Source organism: Malurus melanocephalus, unplaced genomic scaffold, assembly GCF_030028575.1.
Source record: "Malurus melanocephalus ecotype Western Australia unplaced genomic scaffold, MMel_1.1 scaffold_408, whole genome shotgun sequence".
Taxonomy (NCBI): Eukaryota; Metazoa; Chordata; class Aves; order Passeriformes; family Maluridae; genus Malurus; species Malurus melanocephalus.
In genome coordinates this window covers 378,690-401,932 of record NW_026623640.1, presented here as the reverse complement: position 1 = coordinate 401,932, position 23,243 = coordinate 378,690, and the positions used below count along the sequence as shown (strand labels likewise).

The following is a 23,243-nucleotide window of genomic DNA, read 5'->3' as shown; positions in this document are numbered from 1 at the left end:
ATTATTTCTTAAATAATTATTTCTTCTTTTTGAAGAATTATTTTTTCTTTTTAATTCTAAAATAATTATTTCCTAAAGTCATAACTGTACATAATAGTTCCTAATATGTTGCTCAGTAACATGAAATAGTTAAAAAAATCATTGTGTATGACAAACCCAATAAAGCAGCTGTCATTGCCATGAAGAATCATTAGCCTTAAAATGTTTCTCTGTAATGGGGAAATAAAGTAAGCTCCCACGTGTACTGGACCAAGCCAATGCCTGCTTTGGGATCTTGTACCTTTGGAAAAGAAATATTGTACATGTAGTTCATTGTTATCAGTTGCTATAGTTATGGCCATGAGAAAAATCAAAGGGGCTGTAGGAAAGCTGAGAAGCAGCTTAATCTTAAATCTAGAGATATGCAATCTATCTCAGCAATGTACAGCTCTTATCATTCTGTCCTCAGCCCTTTATTCAATCCATCTCTCCAAACATTTAACTTAATCCATGCAAAGCAAAATCCACAGCATGAGTCTTCTGCTCTTTGCCATTCCCTCTTTCCATTAAAGGAAAATGCAGTACTGCAAACTCCCCTAGATGAGGGAAAAATAGAACCAACAGACAAAAACAGTCTCAGTAAGAGTACTCTGGCCTTTTTTTGACTCTAGTGATGAAGAGAACATCACTCACTGCAGGTAACCTACAGCACCATCACCATTTATCCCCATACTATTTATTGTTTTTTCCAGAGGAGTGGAGTGACATATGCTGTCATCACTAATAAAGAGTAGGGATTACTCAAACACTGAAACRTTGAAAAAGTGGAAGACAACAGATTCAGTGATAATTTTATTCCTCCAGTAAACAGATTTCAAACAAGGTGTGTTAGGATATTTGAAGACAGAGTCATGCACACATAAACACAAAATGCAGGTTGGTAACGAGCTACAGGTGAACTCCCAAAATGATTCTATAGCCCTGAAGGTTTAAGCACAAGAAGCCTCACCCATAAATAAAAGAACATACTAAACCCAAATTTGGCAATGGTATGATCTGGGTTGCAATAGATGTGCACTTCCATTTTTCCACCATTCTATAATTCTATGAATACTGACAATAATAATATTGTTAAAAAGAATAAAAAACCTAAGAGTCATGAGAGAACGCTAAAAGAGCAGATGCTCTGTAGCAATATAGCAGTAGCACAGTCCACCGAGCCTGCCACTAGACTAGGTCAGGGGTCACTGACTATAGTAAAAGTACCTAGGGAGGTTAACAAAGTGTTACAAAAGCATCCTTAATCTACAGGGGTAATCTATAACAAGATCAACAGCTGTGTGTGTCACAGTGATCTGAAAATGCATGGAAATCATTACATTCAGAACGTGGTAACTGGACACTCACTACCTCTCACTTCAGCCCTGAAACACACTTTATCAATATAAAGGGTAATCCAGTATTGAATGATACATAAGTGTAGCAACCATATCCTTTGAATTCTCTGGAGGTAGAGTCATAACCTTTTGTCTTAAAATAGTACACAGGGCCCATTTTCTAGTTTTAACATTTGCAGTAACAGAAGTGAAAATACTTCAAAGAGTTTTGAATTACTTTAGCATCTTAATGTTAATTATCAAATACATTTTGTTCCCTGTGTTTCAGAAAAAAATCACACGAGTGTGTTGTGTCTGTTCAGACTGATTCCCTTTTGGATTGYCTACATTAAAGACAACTAGACTTGTTCCAATTTTATTGGAGTTGCTCAAGGCAGTAAAGCAGTAAGCATTTCAACTTATATAAGAATTCAATACAAATATCACGAACAGTATGATATGCAGAGTTCACAGTAAGGAGAGTGAAAATTTTTCTTAATGACTAATGGAAGAAAGGAGCATGTCTTTTCAGGACAATATATTGATTCCTCCAATATCATACTGAAAAGTACTAGAATAAAATGCATGCACCTAAAAAATTCTCAAAACCTGGTATTATCTAGTTCCAAAAACCTTTACTTGGAGGATATTCATGTTAAAAAAACTTTCCTGTCTGACCATCCAGAAGCCACTCTGGCAGTCACTCCTGCACCACCTGAGCTCAGCCCACAGCCCCTTCAGAGCTACACACCCCACATTCACACAGTCAGGCCAGGTTTCCTCAGCAGCTCGACCCCAAGTTTCTCATAGCAGAGACCCAGATGCCCCAATCCTTGAAATAATTTCATTGTGGTGCAATAACTAACAAAATAACAGCTCAAGCTGAATGCTACAGAGGACAGATCCCCATAAAAAGGGAAATGGAGATTACCTCTGATGGTTAGAGCAGGGTGTTAATAGCACCAAGGCTGTGGGTTCAGTCCCTGTGCAGACCATTGACTTAAGAGTTGGGCTCAGTGATACTTGTGGCACCTTCCAACCCAGAACAGTCTGTGAATCTGTGGGCACTTGGGCTTTTACACCCTTACAGTCTAAGCATGATGAAAACCTGGGGGTCTTTGACTCCTCTGTGTCCCTGAGTGTCACCTGCCTAGGCCAGAGGTTCCTGGGACCCTTGCTGTGCAAAAAGTCAGCTGTTCAAGGCTTCTCATCTCACCCAGACCTCAACCTGCAGCTCACACTGCAGGCTGCACACAGAGCTACCTGCACTGATTGTATTCCTCAACATTAGATTACCAACTTGCTGTACTCTATTTTTTCACCTGTATTTTAAATCCTTTAAAATCTTAGTAGGGCTAGTTAATCCCATGTGGAATATATTTCAGAGTGAAAGACTGATCTAATCTTAATTTATGGATTGAAGAAACAGCTGAAGCATTTGTGTTGCATTATTCACTCAGCTTTGTGATATCTCACTTTGTAACATGGTCCGCTCTCAGACATATTTCTTCTTGGACCGATAATAATTTTCTTTCTTTTGCTTCAGTGAAGCTCAGGAAATGAATCAATTTCTGATCTAATTTGTACAATCAGTTCACAGTTGCTGTTCATGTATTTAATGCCTTTGTTCTGTTTTCATAACACTTTTAGTTCAAGGACAAGAAAAATTGAAAACAGGAATTTTATTCATAATAGTTGATAGCATCAAATCTTTATCATAACACATTCCAGAAAACACATGCAGGTGATGTAGTTGACAACTTTAATTCTGAAGGTGAGCTTAATTTTGGTGTGATTAACGGAGTCTGGTGTTTCTTACTCATAAACACTTTACTTTAAAAAAATGTTTTTAAGGGAATATATGTATCCAAGTATTCAGACATTAAAAGTTTAATATAAGCCAGTGCTTCTTCCTGTTGAAGATCTACCACTGTAAATTAAAACAGTGAATATTCTCAGCCCGTCAAGCCACATAAAGCTTAAAATATGGCAAGCAAACATACCACATAAAATCACAAAATTACATTTACATACTAAAAGCTAAACCTACTGTGCCTCTCAAGATAACTAAAGCACAGCCTAATTAACATATTTTATAATTGACTCCCTCAAAACTAGAAAAAGTCTTTATTATAAAATCAGTTTTGGAGGTAACATGGAAGTTGTGTTACCAGTACACACGGGGATGGAGTACAACTGGTCTAGTTCTTAGGAGAAAACTCAGAACAAGAGAATGTTGCAATCATTAGTACATGCAGAGTTTTTGTAGCATATCAGGAGGCTCATACCCAGAGTAACTGCAGTGTCAGATCATTCTGCAGTTTATAGAATGCATCTCATACCTTACTATACTATCATGAACAATGAAGCTTTTAATTTTGAAATCTTTTTGGTTTGAGATTAAAATTTAAAAATACCTACATACATAATGGAAACCATGTAACACTGCATTTTGAGAGCTGCCATAAGAAATTTCATCTTGAATCTCCAAAAGTTGAGTGAAAAGTTTTACATTATTTCTGGAAGTCCTTGCCCTGGGAGTTTCAGATGTAAAATTAGGTCTCTTAGGAAATAATTTCACCATTAAGACCTCATGAAATAAATTGAAATTAAGAAGATTGTTGTCAAATCCCATGAAATTGCATAATTGTGAGATCATTCTCCTTAAATGAATGCTCACAAGCCAAAGGTGCAGCTTAGTGGAAAAATGGTCTAACTTATGCTTTTGAATTTTTTTAAATGCTTATTTCAGTTTGAATTGGGTTACTCAAATGCTCATTAAAGCAAGATGATCACAGCATCTACAGAGCAGGTTCCCCTAACAATAATGTAAACTAACACAAATGTTCAAGTTATGACAACTATTTGGTTAGGATCTCCAAACCTAATGTCCCACTGCAATGATGCAAAGATGATCAGCAGACCTCTAATCAGACACCTGTGCTATAGGCAGACAGCTGTCTGTGTCACCACCTGAGAAGTACTGTCAGGATACAGGCAAAGCCTCCTGTGCTCCTGCTGCCTCATCTCTTGAGCTGCTCAAGCATTCAGAGCACAAACATATCAGGCTGAAACAGATCAGGTGCATACCAGGAGTAGTCCCATAGTAAAACAGCACCCAGCCCTAAGGCCAAAGACCTGCAGCTAAAACACAAAATAAAATTCTGCAAAATAACTTCTATGAAATGTTGCTGTCTAGAGGGGCTCACATGGGCAAATGCTTCAAAGTCTCTATACCAGTTTCAACCTCAAGATTAATGGCTTCTAAACTTTCTGCTTGCCCCAAGAATTTCAAAGGGAAAAATGTGCAAGAGGAGAAACATCAGTGTGTAACTCCTCTTTAGAGCTGCAATCACCCACTGCAGATCTTACCAACCAGGTAATCAATGCTGTGCCAGTTTACCCTTGGCTTTGAGGGACAACGCTCCTGCCACTGAAATCTGACAATATTTTCCCATGTTGTTGGTCATTTCGTCTCAGGAACATATTTATGGCAAATAAACTGAATGCCCATGAATGTTTATTGACAAAGCTGACGGGACACCAGCACCTTGTTTACTCTCTGACACATCTGTTCTCACAGCTGTTGCTGATCCACTGAATACAACTGAGGTAAGAAATTTATTAATATATGCCAAATGGTGACCTGCACTGAGACAACTCCTGGAACTATTTAGAATGCTCAGCAATAGCAGAATATTTATCATTCATTAATATCACAGTAAAAGACTGTTAGGCCTGTGACTTTTTTTTTTTTTTTTAAATGTTTACCAGTCTAATATAAAACAAAGAGCTTTTGCCATGGGGTATATACTTCCTTCCTGGCCTTAATATTTCAAAGACTCTTGAGCACTCCATCTATCTGTGGCAGATGTATGACTGAGGAAAGGAAAGAACAGTATGGGGAATGAAATTTCATTTCCTGAGGACAACTCTGCAATCAATTATTATGTTCCTTCCAGTTCATGGAACAACACATGACACTACACCAAGAAGATGAGAGGAATAAATTACAATGTGTAACTGGAGAGGTAGGTTACAGCTGTTATTGTAACTATCTTACCCACTGGTCTGACTGCAAACCTTCCTGCCATTTGAACTTACCATACCAGAAAATAATTATTACAGAAAAGAAGCCTTAAAAGGCTCTCAAGAGGCCATCTTCCACAAAAGAGGCCATCTTCTTTTTATTCCATAAAAAATACTTTATGTATAGCAAAAGAGCCTCAACTGCAATTGAAAAACATTTCTTGTTAACTTTAAATAGAAATTTACACCTCAAGAGCGAAAGAGGTGATTCAAAAGGAAATGTACATATATTGCATAGGTAACACTATTACACAGAACCAATTACATCCACTCCATTGACTATTGTTATATTTAGTTTGATGCAAATCCTGAAAAACATGCAGACTTACAAAGAAAAGGGAAGATACTAGAATTAGAAAGCTAATTAATACCACTTACACTATTGAATAGCTATTTTATCAAAWGCTTTCTTTGCCTGAATTAAAAGGTCATACTACATCCAATTGGTCATAGAAAAGACAAAACTGCCAGAACTTTAAGTAGAAGTACAACTGAAACCAGTATAAAAAAAAAGTGTTACAAATATATATCGCACTTTATTGACATAATTTACTCTCTCATAATAAGACCTTCATTATAATTAGGCTGAACAAGTACATCGCCAATTTTAAAGAATTTAGAACTGGTCAAATAAGGAAGTTTAAATACTAAAAAACATACCAGAAGAGGCTTCCAGTCTTTCTAATCTGCTGATCAACCAATCAAGAGATACAGAAAATTGAGCACAGTTTTTACGATTTCCTCGAATCAGAGCCGCTGTTGGGAAAAGAGAGAGATAGAGAGAAATTAAATCACAATTATGAGTGCATTTAAATTTAAATAATTCCTGTCTTTTCTTGTTGGAAAGGATCCAGTAAGACAGATTCTTAATCTTTTATCATTGATGATCTAGATTTAAATTTAAATAATTTAAGTAATAGTTAGAATTAAGCATAAGAAAGACCTTTGATATCAAATTGACCTTTGAGAAATTTGAATTATGTTGTCTTTACAATCATCTCAATAATCCCTGCAAAGTGCTCTACATGAAGAATACAGTGCTGACACCACAGAAGTCAGCTGCTACCATAGAAACAAATTTCTGTAAAACACTATACTTGTAATGACAGAAAACATTGGAAAAGCAGATTGTCAAGCCAACAACATAGGTGATGAATGAAAATTATTTTCTGTTGATACATTTGTTCAAGAGTAATAGGAACTAAAACAAGGTAGATGTCCAGAACTGTTTGCCATACTTTTCACAAGGTAGGGTCCAGTAACTGGTTTGAATCGGTTTCATCTCATGCTTTTAGCTGAAGACTGAAGTAGACTGAATCCATGCACTGACTTGTTGGGTATAACTGAACTGAAATGTCCCTGAACACTGCAGGCACCCACAAGTCTGCCCTGTCCTGCAGGTATGTGCACTCAGAGAAGCATCTGCTCTACGCTAAAAAAGGATGGAGGCACAAACATTTCTGCTGGGTGTGTGGAGCAACACAAACTGGTTTTCTTAAGATTATTTCCCAGTGCTTATTTCAATCTGAAATTTCTGTGATCATTTCCAGCAGCAGAGACTGTTGGTCCTGCTAAGATGCAATGGCCTCTTAAAATCTGTGTTTTGTTGTTGCAGAAATACACTGTATTATATTGCAGCTGTGTTTTCATGCTGATTTATTTATAGATGGTTAAACTTAGAGACTTATGATGTAACTATGACATGAAACTATCCGCAAAGAGAAGAGCAATGTTGGAGCTAATACCAAACAAGTCACTGCACTGACAGTTCTGTAAACTGGCAGTTTCCTCATGAGTTTTCTGCTGAGGAAAAACAAACCCTAACAGCAAAACAAACAAACAAAACCCTTTTTCTTCCTATTTCACATAATTTTAAAAAATGTTACCCTGAAATCTTACATCTTTAATTACTCATGACCACAGTTATTTCAAAATACTTGAAAATCATAAGAGGAGAAACATCTTTTTAAAACACGCAGACTAGAACTAAGGAACATCTGTTTCTGAAAGTGACTTTTTAAATTGGTTAATGTAAGCCACACAATCTCACTGTGCTTTCAGGTAGGAACATAAAATGAAGGCAGTAACAGCTCAATGCTTAGCACATCACTAAATTTAACTTCATTAACAGTAATAAGACACAGATGGTTTCATAAATGCAGCTCAGCACAAGTTTGTGAAAGGTTATAATTCATTGGTAAAGCTGTGCATTAAATGAGGCACAAAGACACTTAAAACTGAAAGCAAAAAATAACATCCAATGGTTGCTTTTCTTATTGCCTACTACTCTGAACAAGACCAGCATTCAGTTTTACATAAATAAAAACCATGGTGTGGTCAGTCAGGCATTGGAGTCACATCACTGCATGTACACTGGCACATTCTTTTGTAATGCAAAAGGATCTAGCACAAGTTTACAGTGAATGTATGTATTTGTAATAGAGAAAGGACAGATCCTTTAGAAGATACATGTCAATCATTTCAAATTGCAAGTAGATTTAGACTGACTCTAAGGATCTTTTTGCAATCAGAGTGGCTGTACCAGATGATCTTTAAAGTTCCCTCGTGACCCAAACCATTCTAAGATTGTATGACTATTATATGTGTTAGTATACAGTCTCAACATCTATAAACGCCTTAATTCGCATCACAGTGAAATACAACAAAACATCAATGACATGATAAAAGCCATGAATTCTGGCATCACAGTTTACTTTTATTAATGTGCACACTCAAAAAGCAAAGTGTCTTGCTGAAGCAAGACTGAGGCAGCAATATCCATTTGTCATCCATGTAATTACTGTACAGATCCAGCATTATTCAGAACAGAGCAATGTACAAATTCATCAAAGCCAGGCTTCCTCAGCTTGAGCTGCCAGAAGGTAATGCAGTTAGAGAAGGAACATCAGAGGCCAGGAGGGGCACAGACACTGGGAAGTCAACAAAGGTTTGTGTGGTGTTCTCCTTGCTACAAGTCCATGGAAGCAATACTTTGTACAAAACGAGCAGACTCTTTCAGAAGGAATTTTCTAGCCTTGCCAATTGGACATCAAGCCGCCACTTCCTCTAGTCTGCAGTGCACTTAATGGAACAAGAGATAAACTAACATAACAAACAATTCAACTCTCCCCTATGTCTATGAATAACCCAACCACAGAATTTTATACTCCATCATCTACCACCTACACCCCAAAAGGTCATCATTTCATTTCATGGAGATGTTAATTCTCTCAACCTAGTCTGGATACTACTAAATGCTTATAATTTCTGACATATCTTCTTTAATTCATTGTTAATATATCAAATAACTGCAAATTCAAAAATCTCACTTAATTTGTATTCTTAATTTCTATACGGTGGAAATTCTTCTATACTGAAACAGGTTTGTGCTTCTTTATTCTTTATTCTTCACTATTTTGAGCTAAAACTATCCAAGTAATCCATAATATCTCTTACCTAGTAATTCATACAAAGAATTCAGAATAGATTTCCATGCTTCTCCAGCTTCCTTCCCAGCTACATCTGCAAAGTGAGCTGCACTGCTGTATACATTCAAGCGATCAATACATTCAAGAACAAGGTTGATCATTCCCTAAAAGTAGAAAAGTTCAGATCATCAGAGAAAATAAAAAGTATTTTAGATGCAAACACAAAAGATTTTCAGAAAACTAAGGAAAAAAAAAGACATGGAAAACAGGAGATGCAAAGTACAAGAATATATACATGAAGTCACACAACCAATGCCGATGGAAAATTTTTCTTGATGGCAGTAATAAACATTTACCATCTAGAATGGTCAAATTTAAACAAAAAAAAAATTATGACATAATTTTAGGCAAATGTCTATTCTGGAGCACATTTAAGCATCTGACAAAGTATAGGCAACTATTACTGCCAGAAAATTAACAGATAACATTAAATAAAATACTTAAAGAATGCTTACTATACCAAAACATCCTTCTACATCAAGAAATTAAACAGTAATTGAAAAAACTGATTCACACTAAGGAGAAATTTATGGTTAGAATTCCAAGCACAAGGTCACCTAATTTTTTAAGAAACTAAAAAAGCAATAAGGCTTTTAATGTATTTCTTCAAATATGCAGGAAAAACAGCCAATCTAGAAAGATTATAAATGTATCAAATAGTTTGACTCTTATAGGATACAAAAAACCCACTGCAAAAATAATCCATATTAGACATCAATACTACAGATCCTGTGAAAGAGTACTTGCAGCCAACATAGTGGAAAATTCTGGAGTAAAACTGAGAGAAGTACCTCTTCTTGGAAGAGGTTCTGGCGATTCTTCAGTGCTCGGAGCCTGTTTTGTTTGTTTTCATGCTCCAAATGTTCATCAGGGGGGTGAAAGTAGCCAATCAAGTCCTGAAGGCTCAGACTGACTGACTCAATAGGCAAATCGATGGTGGAAGACTTTACTTTCTTGCTGAGAGAATCAAGGCCTCTGCAAGAAGATGCAAAGAGTCTTGAGAATTGAAAATTAATTTACTTTATCATTCAAACTCTTTTTTTATTTGAAAGCCAAGTTTGTTTAGATGCCACATCTCAACTCATTTTCTGACAGCAAATTGTCAAAAATTCTGTCTGACCATTCTCCATTTAACAGTCTACCCTTCCCTCCCCTGAAAGTATCAAAATTATTTTCTCTTAATTTTTTTTTTTAAATCTAAACCACATTTTAATAGTCTACCTACAGATGTAGTTGTTCTAGAGGTAGAGAAAAAGATGAAAAGAAGTTATTGTAAACCTCTACAAAGCACCATGAAGCTGAAATGGACAGGAGTTGAAGAGACCAGTCCTACAGAGCTGAGGAGAATCCAAATTGCTCATGGAAGTCCTCAAACGCATCTCTAACCTGTTCTTACGCCCTTCTGAGTGTTGAAAGATGCAGCAGTTCCACTCTGTGTCAGCACCTCATTAACCTTTTTGTTTCCCTGAAATCCAGTTCACGCTTGGCCTTGTTGAAGTCAATAACCATTCTCTTAGAAGCAGAGGGCTGACTGTTCTCATTCATGTTGCACCTGCCCACTGCTCAGCTGAATCCCTTTGCAAATAATGTAAAGTTTCGAAAGTATAGCTACAAAAGTTATCTTTAAAACTTGGTTTTTATTGTGAGCACGTTATACAAAGTGCAATGTTTTTCTACTGACTTTGTGAGAAAGAACTGAATCATACCCTTAAAAGAATAATTTTCATCCTCTTCAATCCAGCTTTTTCTTCTTGGAGTAATATCCTGCCAAAACTAAACTGCTGAACACCACCTTGGATTCCCTGTGYGCTCCACAAAAATCTCCACAAAATATTGTAATTTAGCAATATTTTGATTTGTGAAACCTTATCATTAAATTGCCTTTCTCTATTTATGTATAGATAAATTGTCTTTATCTATTATGGCATTCTTAGAAACTTCTATGAAGGTGTGTTATTTACAAAGTGACCTAGGACTTACATTTCTTTTTTATTTCAAATGTCACACAGTAGACAATTTTCCTGATAGGTGATTTTGGCCACTGTTTTTTATGTACCTTTTTATATGTTGTTCAACAAATTGACATGTGTGTGTCTTTGGTGGTGCCCTGGTTTAGGAAATGGTTCTTTCATATCACCATCTCCCACACTGTTTTTTCCTTGTGACAAGTGAGTTCTTAACAAATTTTTGTGATTCCATATCATCTTACTGCATATCATTCTTTTTCTAATGCAAGCTACACTGATGATGAAAGAGCCTTTCATCAATTATTGAACTCTCAAGCATTGGATTTATCAGCATTATTTAGGAATGGGAAGATAAAAGCAAATTGCATAAATCTGACATGATTTTCAAATGGCTAATATATTTCAAATATTAAAGAAACAAGTAGCATAAAAAGGGAACAAATAAGCCAAGTGTAATGTGAGGATAAAAAACATATAGTCCTTTAGAAAAACTTTCTCTTGAGGCTATGAATTTCCTCATAGTATATTGGTGTTTTTTTACAGATCTGGAGTTATATTGTTATTTCCTTCTTCCAGGTTTTCCAAGGAAGAGAACCTTTAAAAACTGTACTTTGGCAAGGAAAGATCTGTTTTATGGTTTGTTTACATTTTCAGTATGTTTATGCATTTAAGATTGAACAGAAATTAATGTTAGAAGACAGAGAAAATAAACTGACCAGTATCTCTCAAGGGGCTTATCTCCTAAAAACACAAATAATTGACATAATGTCTGATTTGAGAAGCAATGATTTATTTTTCTCTGAAGGATAAAGGGTTCCCTGTTGTGTTAATGGCCACTTTGAATAAAATAAGAGATAAAAAAGAAAGGAGATGGAAAGGTCATTTTAGAACCACACCTTATAAACCTGTTGAAAAGGAAGACTGTACTACGGATGACACGTGCTGTACGGGATTCTTCATTCTGAGATCTGGACAGTGTTAAACCATCATCCATGTGCCCTTCATGGTGCATTATTGCCTGAAAACAAAAACAAGATGCAGTCACTGCAAAATGAGATGTTAAATAAGGAGTTTGAAAACTCGCATAGGAAGGCAGGATAGGAAATGATGGAGTCACATACAAAATAACCCCAATTTGATTAAAACCAGATAGTTCCATGGCTTGGTTTCTCAAGTCTGAGGACACACCTGTCCTGAGCCAGCAGGTTCAGTGCCATAATAATCTCAAAGCCACAGCTCTTGTAAACAACATACTTTATTTAAAAAAAACCCAACCAAACAAACAAACAAAAAACACTTAAAAATCTAAGGAGTTTTTATTTGCTGTTTGTTTTTATCAACATTAAAAACAGTTCCCTCATAGAACAGCAAATCTTTAATGCATACAAGGTCATAACAGGCACTCTTTAATTGACCCTCATTTCTAAGGGCGTTACTGGCCTTCTTTTCTGATGACGCACGGAGTCATTTCCAGTAACTTACAGTCTTTCAGGTTTAGTTATCATGGCTTTGAAGGTATTCAACCCAGTCTACCTAAATATTTTAAACCTCTGCTCCAGCTTTGAATTTCTGGTATCTAAAACAGTCATGGAAAACAACACGGTGTTAAGTTGCAAAAGAATCCTTCCCCTACTCTATGATGCTGAGCTAGAATTCTGCTTGGCTATGATTATTTTACAAAAAAAAGAAAACACACAGGACTCAAAATTTGCACATTCCAGCCCAAAAGGTAATAATGTGGAAAGGCATACATTGAACTAAAAGCCTCCTTAATCCAAACTACATTGAAGGAAGGCATTTTAGCACATTCTATCCATTGTTATTAATATTTTAGTTTGAAATCAAATATATCCAGATTTATCAATGTGTGTGAGTTTATGGCTACAGTTGACATACCCACTTTGCCTGGCCTTCAGTTTGAGAATTCAATACATCACTTAACTTTCACTATGTGACTGAAAAACCCCCAAGCTCTCATATTTTAAGTATGCTAAGGCACGCTTAAAATATTTGAAATCCAGAAATTAGCTGGTTCGTGTAGCTCCCTTCATTTCCCACCCCCCCAGCCCACACTCACCCAATCAGACTGTGAGTGAATGAAATGAGTTCATGTTTACAGTCTTACCTTTCGCTGCAGAGAACCCATTCTTACAGACTTTGCATCAGCAGACTGGTACGTGAGCCACAAGCCTGTGTCCACATGCTGTATGAAGCATATTGAATCCCCATACTTGATTTCAGGGGCTCCCATTCCATCCACCTCTTTTCTTGTCCCTATGTCCAGCTTTTCCTGATGAAGAAAAAAACATATACACAAATAATAACCAACATGTTAATATTTGCATAAAACATTAAATATTAGGCAATTATCCAGAACAGGACCTAAAAGAATATTTGAGATTCTTCTTTAAAGATACTAATAAAAAATGGAAATCAAATTTTCAGATATAACATAGTCATCAATTCAGCTTGTTTTCTGATTGTTTCTGGATACAGATGTTAATTTCACGAACTTGTAAATGACTTTCAGCACTTCTTAAGTGCTGAAATTCTTATTAAAATTGCGTCCATTGATACAGGCTAACAACATTGATACAGATTAATTAATAATCTGATGTCAATTACAGAGTTATTGTGTGCTTCTATTTCATTATTAATTATTATTTTGCTCATATCATTTCTCTAAAGCTTGTATTCAACTCTTTAAAAGCTAGCACAAATCACCTGAATGTTATATCATTTGGCCATTGAAAAGCTACATATATGACATTGCAAATAAATGATACAGGAAAAAACAAATTAGATTCTGATTTCAGGTTCCAGTTTTTTGAATACTCTTCATTACTAGGAGATACTGTGAACCTTTGTAAACATATTTGCTTCTACTTTGTAAGATTTTCTTTTTTTCAGGTCTCACAATTAATTTCTTAAGATATGAACAGAAGAATCCAGAAATCTTCTCACAAAGCAGTGTAATAAGATAAGGGATAATTAATTTAAAGTATTATTGCAAATTTCATTTGAACTCTACTGGCTGTAACAAAGTGAAGGGGTTTGATACTGAAATCTGCATTCCAATTATAATTAAATTTACTTGGCATAAAAATTGCAGTGCCAACAATTTGTCGAACAAGATCTCTGCCTCACTGATGCAAGCACACTGACATCTCTGCATGTAGGTTTAAAGCCCAGATTGAAATCAATCCCATTAAACAAAGCTCAGTCCTGCAAAATAAACATAGCAGCCCGGAAAGCATAGAGTAAATGCAGGACTACATATAGGAGAAAAACAGAAGAGTAGAGGATGGTGTGGGGGAAGCAGGCATCACACCATTTATTTGGGGGCTTCCAAACATGGAACTTTTTGCAGGAGTGAACAGAAGCCACCAATTTTTATAGAGGGGAAGATGTGAATGGAATGCTGGGCTCATATAAATAAACAGCAGGTAGTTGAGAAAGTACATATAATGAATCAATCTCATTATCTGCTGTAAAATAGCTCATCAGTGAAAACTGGGTTCTGAAAAACAAAACAAAACACCCCATCACTAATTATTAATTTTACATTGGCATGGACACTGCATGATGGAAGTTTCCAGCCACACTCTTACCACACATGCAACCTGTCCTTACCGAACCATCTGTTAATACTTCCTACAGTATTTTCACAATGAAAACCTTCAATTTTACTTGCAGTCTCACCTCATTCTCAGATGATTAATAACCTTTTCTAAACAAGGATCAAATATCTCTATTTATTACACTGAAACAAACAGCAACAAGTGAGTTTTGCAAGAGTCTGTAACCATCGCAGTAACACAAAAAAGAATGCATTACAAATGAACAGCTTTATTTAACAACAGGCCAGATTGTCTCCAGAAGGATGTGTTCTTTACAAAACCAGTTTTTTATTTCACACATACAAGAACACAAGCCAATCTTCCCACTTTTGTTATGGGCTAAAAGAGCAAAATAATTTTTAAAATTTTCATTCTAATGCTGAAAAGAATATTCTAAAAATCCTTACCTTAAACATGCTATTTAAGTCTAAGGTTTTTGTTTTAACTCCTCGTAACATTCCAAAATGGATTCCCATGATTATGGCTTGTCCTTTCAACTGTATCTACTGTCACCTGACCTAACATATACTGTCTGTGACACATTTTCAGGGCTGATATTAAGATCTCACCAATTGCAAGAAGCTAATTTATGGCTGCTTTTAAAGCTAACAATTAATATAATTCCCATGAAATTTTAGAAGAAGAAGAAAGAAAAAGCTGAAGACATAAAAATACAACACATAAAATTTTATTACAATTGATGTATTTCTGTCCACTGGAAAAGACTATGGACAGGAGAAGCAGACTTGGTGCAGAATGTAAAACCATTTCTTAATTGATAAAATTACTTTAATTCAGTGGAATAGTGATATTAAAACAATGTGGGTTTTTTTTTTTATCAAAAAGAATCAATATTGAGCAAATGGAAGATAAAAAAATCCACAAAATTTGATCTCTACAAACACAAGTCTGTAAGAGAGTGATATGTTTGGGAAATAAATTGTAGATATCTGTGGACATCCTGTGCTTAGTGAAGCTAGGGAGAAAAGAAAAAAAAAAGGATTTTCTGAATTTCAGGTGCTTGAAAGGCTAGCATATTTTGTATTTAATGATAATTATTAGGGTAATATATGATGATCAGAGCACAAATGCCAATTACCAGAAAGAAAAGCTCCTCAGAAAAGCCTTTTCTTCTGACTGCTGTTTGGCAAAACTTTGTGATATTTTCAAGCTTTCACAAAAATTGAAAACAAACATTAAAAACGCATTTAGCTTTCTAGTTCTCTTTAGGGCTGGTTTTTAAATGTAGTAAGAGCAAGCTAATATGTTTAAATTTTTCTTTTCGGTGTAATCCCTGATAGCAATTCATCCTGAAAATCAGTGAATGAATTATTCTATCCCTCTTGGTTTAAAGTGTTAAGATCTATAGTAGCTGCAACAGGAAACCCCCAATATGCTTGCAATGCATTGTCCTAAAATATTTAAGCATTTTTCTGACTTTTCTAATGGGTTTTTAAAAAGATACATTGTCTGACTCTCAAAACAATCACCTGAACCACAGTCTTTGTTATCAAGGTTCAAAAGTCTATATACCTGCTTTTGGGTATCTATTTTTTTCTTATCTTCCCAGGCAGGCAAATAATTTATATATATATATATATATATATATATAAATTAAATGGTACAAAGAAGTTTATTGAGTAATTCTGTTTACTATTACTTTATATTTTAGAAGATTGTTTCTTACAACAATAAAATTATTGTTGGAAAATTTTCAGAGACTCCATGCTAGAGGTGAACAGTATGAGAAAACAAAGGCTATTTAAGAACTTACCACAGTATTATTCTTAACTGTTTATCCACAACAAAAAGTACAGATTTAAACTCAAAATCCTTATTGAAGCTGTCAGAATGAAAAATCAAACTCTAGTAACTTCAGATTAGACTACAGTAAAGTATCTGCTGGAAGAAATCCTGACTTTCCAATTTAATTTCAATAACTCACCATAATATAATTTTTCCCTAAGTCAGCCAACAGACATAAGCAGTGAAGCAGCAGAGAAATTAATCAGAAAAACAAATTAGAAATGAGTAAACTGCTTCAAAGTGGGTAAGCAGTGCAAAAAAAAACCTCAAACCAATGAAACAAAAACAAAAAATCCAACAAACTAACAAGGAAAAAAAAAAGCAAACCCAGAAACAGCCAGGTAGCAACACACAGAGAAAGCATGATAGAAGAAGCTTTCTAGATATTGATTATATTGCATTTTGCATTTTTTTTAATCAGTGAAAAAGTAGAAGGCTCCAATAATTAATGCAATCACAATGAAGATAAAATATCTAAATCTTGCTTTCTGAAGATATTGGAATTATTACCAGTAATATTAATGCTGCACCATACCTTGGAAGACCGAAAACAGAATGCTGTAGATTTTACATCTGCCTTCTCTTTGTCTGTAAGAAGAAGACTCTTGTCATCCAGGAGACTTAAATATTTTCCTGTTGTTATATGTCTTAGTCTGAATGGCTGTCCCCATCTAATGTGGCTGCCACTCCACCTAAGAGAGTCCATAGAAAACATTTATTAAAAATAAAGCAAAAAATCAACTACTTGCAAAAATATTTTAAATTAAAATCTATTGCCATCTAGTTGCTAAAAAATATAAAATTCACATGTTGGAATACCACCAAGAAAGTGGCTACTTTGTGGTTATCCTCTACAAAACCATTCTAAAATCTAATATTAAGGTCTTGCTATGCACAAGCTGCCTTTGTTCAGACTGAATTCCCCTTGAGAGAAAGTACAGACCGCCTACAGAAATGGAGGCTTATGCTGTACACAAAGAGTTTAGATCTGCCAGTTCCCTCTCGAACATTTCATCTACTAGCAGCTGGGATTCTTCACTCTTCCAGAGGCCTCATCTGTTAGCAGTCAGCAGATTTAAAGCACACTTTAAATGTTTTGCAAAAATAAACTGGCTTAAAAAAAAATAGAAAATTTCCTCAAATAAACGTGGAAGACCTATCAAGAAAAAAATGGGCCTTCTTCATATTCTACAGAAGTAACAAAATGCAAAGTTTAAGTTCCCCAAAAACCATACAAATTAAAATACAGGTCACAGGTTTCCAACTTCTTGCCCTAAACTGAAAATTCAGCCCTGCTGTTCTTCCTGTTTAATTCCTGAAGCTAAACTTATGCAAGGGTTACTCATAAGTATGTATTTCACAAAGGCTTTTTCTGAAGGTTTCTCAAATATTCCTTAGATTGGAAAACTTTCACCACTAGGATATTTTCCTAGCCTTCATAAAACTTGCTTCAGTCTTATATCTTCAAAAGTCTAAACTTCAGATGTATGTCAATGTTGTATTTTGGAGAGGAAATCATGTATTTATTCTGTGCTTGCAAAATGCCCATGATAATAGAGGTATGATGAACTACAAAGGTTCTGCTGTGCTTCCGCAAATACTAGAAATTCTCTATGCTTACTGTGGCTTCAAAGAGCTTAGAACTATTGACATGTCACACAATAGCAATGAAATGTACAAATGAACCCTTACGACTTTAACCTGCTTATAAACTCAGTCCAATATCAGAATTTTGTATTACTGCATCTTCTCACTTGCCTTCCAAAGTAATTCTGGCTACAGCATTTAAAAACATAACAAGTCTCTATGTATGTGGTTTTGTATATATTCACATGGAAGTCTGAAAATTCCTTTAAGTTAGCACTTTGAAAGTTTTAAGTCATTTTCCTTTTCCCTAACACAGAGATGTAGCAGATTAAAGCAGTTACCCATCCAATACCAACATCCCCTTGTTTAATGTGTCTTGCTAAGAGTTGGCCATACTGCATGCAAAGTATGCAAAACTGATCAGGCAGACATTTTCAAAGTGCAGTTTTTAAAATGTTTCTGTTATGTAACAGCATTTATTACACCTCAGTGATTAAACTTCTAAACCTTTTCAGTTACTGGTTTTAAAGAGGAAAGAAGAATAAAATGGTTTTTGCCCTCAACTATTTTCTTTTGTAATCTAAAGAGTCTCTACTGGTTTAAGTAAAGGGAGCTTTGGGATAGAAGGAAACAAGTGCTTTATATCTTAGAAACACATTGATCTTTTTCTTTCCCCTGCACAGCAAAGTCCATATACTCYATCAAAGGACATCTGAGTCGAGTGTTCTAGCATAACTTCTGTTTCTCTAGACAGGAAAATGTCAGTTCATGAATCTCAGCTATTGTGTGGCTGAGTCTGGTAAAATACATCAGTTCTGCACCTTTCATATTACAGTTCATGCGGAGGAGCTGCCTTTTCTCTTGTCTGATTCAATTTTTTTTTGGACCCAATAGCTACAGACCATGAGAAAAAAAAAAAAAAGTAGCGTAATTGAGCCATGGTCCGAGTTCATGCCCGCAGGATAGGAAAAATAACAATTCATGTGCACTAACAAGAAAAGCCTTTTGAGCAGAAAATATCTTGTGAAGCCATTTCTGACCACAAAAAATATTTTTTTCAATGTGAGAACATAAACCTTGTCTCCTTTCGGGAAAAAAAGCAATGATGAGCAATAGTATTCGGTGTCCCATGGCAAGACAATCCAAGGGTATCTCTGCACATTTAGACTGCCCAGGCAATTTTTATGAGTTCAAATGAACAGAGAAAAAAGCTTTTCCTTTAGAAATGTAAAATTCACATAACATTATATCTGCAGTCATTCTGTGAAGGACTGCAACTGATTGAGAACTTCAGGCATGCATATACAAAGCTACAAATTGAAGCATTTGCAGGAATAGTAATGGACAGCAATTCAGCACTGAATGTATATTGCAATTAGAATATCATACAGGAAAATAGTTTGGTGAGGGCCATGTAGGAGAGAATGTTATTCTTGAGATTTTACTTGGTTCTTTCTTTCCTTGTAAGTAAATCATGTTTGTTTGTTTGTTTTTAAGAGGAATTATCATTGTCTTTATTATAATTGTTTTGAAAGTTCTTACCATTTCTTTCAGTCATATATGTTCATATATTTACCCTTCAAAAGTTTGTATACAATGCCTGTCAAAGTGATAGATACAATGGTCTTAACAGAAACCTGTCACTTCTTGGACCCCCACATTGCTCCAGTACTACTTATTACAGAAGTAAATGCCAAGAGGAAAACAAAAAGACAGAGATCCTTCCAAAGTTTCATTGCTGTTATCACTGTCTCAAGGCCTATTTTAGTCCAAAGGAAAATTTTCACTGCCCTATCACTGACATTTAATGTTATCCTATTAATAAAATGCACACAAAGAAAACAGCATCACTGGAGTGTAACCTTTTCATAAGCTGCTCTGATTTAATCTCTAAAAAGCAATAATTTCTTAGTCCCTAGAAACTTTATCACAAGCACACATCGTAATATGATTTAAGTGCAATTTTACACTGCAGTTACCCTAACAAACAAGGCACAATTCCTTACTATTATTCCAASACTTCTGATAATGCATGATAGAATTTTTCCTGTAATATTTTTATTTTAAAGACTTCTTAATGTCTTAAACAAGCTGGGTGAGGAATGTCATACATGATTTAAGGAAAAAGTCCTGTTTATGTCATGAATGGGCTAAAAATGTAAACTGTGAATTCACTGACAGCTATAACAACCTAAAAAAATCAAAACAAACACACCCTCTATAAGAACTTGTTTAATATTTAATCAAAGTCATACAAAGAATTTTTGAAGGGTTATTTTAGTTTTACTAGTCTGGATTTATAATTATCATTTTGATTTTATAAGATCATTCTTGCTATACAAAAAGTCTCCTGCCAAATGTTGTTTTCTGAGCTACATTTTACTTACGCAACTCTTAGAGTCTCTAGTCGCCAAAGGGAACGAGCATGAATGGACACAGCACCGCCTTCATAATGGACAGTTCTGAAAACCAACAAGGGTACAGACTAAATGTTCAGCAGAAGTCGTCATCATATGCATTTGTTCATTGAAACACATCTGTCATTTTAAGATTGTCAAAACAATTATTGCATTTGTCAGATTCAAAGTTTATTAGATTAAAAACCCACTCTTGTCATTTAAACCTTCAGACTTAGTTATTCAAATTTTGTTTTAATTGTCCTTAGCATCCATTATTGTGACATTCATAATAACAAGGTATATATAGTTTTTGCTTAGACATTTTTCTTACTGTTTTAAGGGTAGAGAATCCAGGGGAAAAATACTGTCAATAACCTAATAATTACAACATTTCTACATTCTAACAAAAACCAGGTATCAAATCATGACAAAGATTTGTGATCACTGTATGTATCTCTCAAGAAAGGTAGTGTTTTCACAGAGTTTACACTTCTAAAACAACCGCAACTGATTATACTGAACTTTGAACATGTATTTATTTTAATACCATAATGACGAAGGTATTACAACAATCACACTGACACAGTCTTCATACATCTTAGATGTTAACAGTATTTACAAACTTTTAAATGTAATGACCTCCCTAATCCCTGCACATAACCAGAAATCTAAGTATCTCTAGAAAAGAGTCATTTGAGCCTCAAAAACATAGACAGTTTTTATCCCCATTATTCTACACACAGGTAAGTGCTATATACTGGATTAACAAAATGGTAAAGATTTATGGCCACCAAAAGCCCTGAGCTGGTAAACTGGTTTGTCTTCAGATTAAACACTGAGGAAAGTTAGTGTTGCCATTCTAAATTTATGTCCTGTCTGTGCCTGTATTTCTGCCCTATGACACTGACAGAATTTAAACAAAATTAATATCGGAGTCACTTAGACAAAGGAGTGCTGTGACTATGCTTATCAGACCAAGCATGTCAGGGAACACTGCCAAACAATGGCCTAATTTTATAGATTCTGGAAGACCTTATGGATTGAGTAAACATTGCAATCTTCAGCCAAGATCAGGCACCACCAAAAACAGCCAGAGGCATAACTTTAGGCAATATTAATAATGAAATTGTAGGCATTCCCAATTCTTTGCTAAAAGCAATTTTTTGAGGACTACAATTTTGGAATCAAGTACATAGTAATTACTAAGCTTTATTAGCCTTACTATCTAGCTAGTACGTACTAGCTTTCAAAGTCCTGTGATATAATACAGAGGGACTGAATGCTTAGCACAGAGGAAAACCCAGCATTGAAAGAAAAAGTTCAAAACCAAAAGAAATAGAGTTAGAATATACTTCTCAGTACTGTTAAGCACACATGAAACTACAGATGTGCTAAAATTCATCTTTAGATGAGTAGAGTAAAAAGTATTCTGGAAACAAACACTCCCAGACATGGCAAAAAAATGAAGACGAATAATACAAAAGAAAAAAATTAGTCCAAACACAAAATAAATACATCTCACTATGATTACAGAATCAGTCACACTGAACATTCATGACCTGTAAAAACAGAAACTCTGGCACATGCTCCATGTAGCAAGAAATTACAAGTGGATATATATAAAAATGTGTAATTTTCACCCCTTGACCTTATATCCACTATTTTCTCCAAGTATTATCAGCCATTTGCTGCAATAGTTGTAGTGATAGGAGCAGCTGGCAGGTATTAGCAAGTCTCTCATTTCGCTCTCACAGAGGGAACTGGAATTCAAAGTCAATTTTATTTTTTATAAAAATTTACCTTTATTAGTACAGTAAAATGTAATTGCTAAACAGCCTTGAATTCAGCTATTTGTTTGATATTCTCTCTGCTCTTCAGGTATTTGTTCAAATTCTTCTGCCGCTAACAGACCCAGACAGGGTTTATGTTGTTATATCTCAAAAATAGCAGATCAAATGTCACCTTGGTTGGTTGGTTTGCATTGGGAGTGGGAGGGTGTGGGTTGTTTGTTCGGGCAGCTTGGGTGGGGGTTGATGATTTTTTTCAAAGTTGAAACATTATTCTGATTACATATTACATCCTGACTAATTTCAGTATGAATCTCACCCACAAAAATGCATTTAGAATCCGTGCACTTGGATATTGCAAAATAGAAAATTTAATTTTATTCCGCAGTTTTCAAGTCATTAATTATATGAAAAATCAGGTTGAAGAAGAGGTTTAAATTCATAAGAATGTTTCAAGTTGGCACCTTTTTACTTCTCAGGGATGAAGCCCTTTCTCTCAATGGAAACCCAAAAGCTGTCATCAGTTTCTCAGTTTGATTATTCTTTTGAAGCTAGTTTTGGATTACACATAGCTGTTGGGTCAGTGTTGCATTAGACATCTAAAAAACCTCCCATCTTAAAAACCTCCCATCTTAAAAGAATGGCTTCTCAGGGGTCAAATAGTTTACTTTTATGTGACTCGCTAACCATTATTTCCTTTCTCTGTTCCTTCAAAGGAACAGAGAGCTATCAGTCTTAGAATGGTTGTGTAAGATGAGAAAATGGGTCAGAAGAGAAAAAATCCTAAATAAAAAAGTGTGACTTTTTTACCAGAGGAAATAAAAGGGATTCTAGGGTTGTCTCTGAATCCCATGTGAATGAACAGGTAGCAACAGAGGCAGTAAAGATTAAAAGATAGTATTAGAACTTCAAGGACAAAAGTCAAAAAGGTAGAAGCAAAGCCTCAACAAAATAAGTGACGGCAATCTGGAGGGGGACTGAAAGTAAGAGAGATGATTGAAGGGCTAGGGATCAAAGATCCCTACAGGGAAGCAAAAGGAGAAACCTGAGGATCAGAGTAAAGGATGGAGCACAGAGACTTTGTACAAACAGGAAAGGAGATATGTGATAGAAAAAACCAAGTTGGCACAAAGCATTAGAATAGA

The 23,243-nt window shown here is 35.2% G+C and overlaps 1 protein-coding gene across 1 annotated transcript in view; it reads right to left on the bottom strand.

The window, feature by feature from the left end:
• The window catches only part of RYR2 (ryanodine receptor 2), a 288,052-nt gene that overhangs the window by 174,970 nt on the left and 89,839 nt on the right, over positions 1–23,243 (bottom strand). Inside the window, exons 11-17 of the mRNA XM_057379481.1 lie at positions 20,300–20,374; positions 16,861–17,017; positions 13,025–13,189; positions 11,796–11,917; positions 9,724–9,907; positions 8,901–9,036; positions 6,105–6,200 (exon numbers count right to left, since the gene is read on the bottom strand). Of these exons, the coding sequence (XP_057235464.1) occupies positions 6,105–6,200; positions 8,901–9,036; positions 9,724–9,907; positions 11,796–11,917; positions 13,025–13,189; positions 16,861–17,017; positions 20,300–20,374 (935 nt within the window). The remainder of the gene's footprint in view (positions 1–6,104; positions 6,201–8,900; positions 9,037–9,723; positions 9,908–11,795; positions 11,918–13,024; positions 13,190–16,860; positions 17,018–20,299; positions 20,375–23,243) is intronic.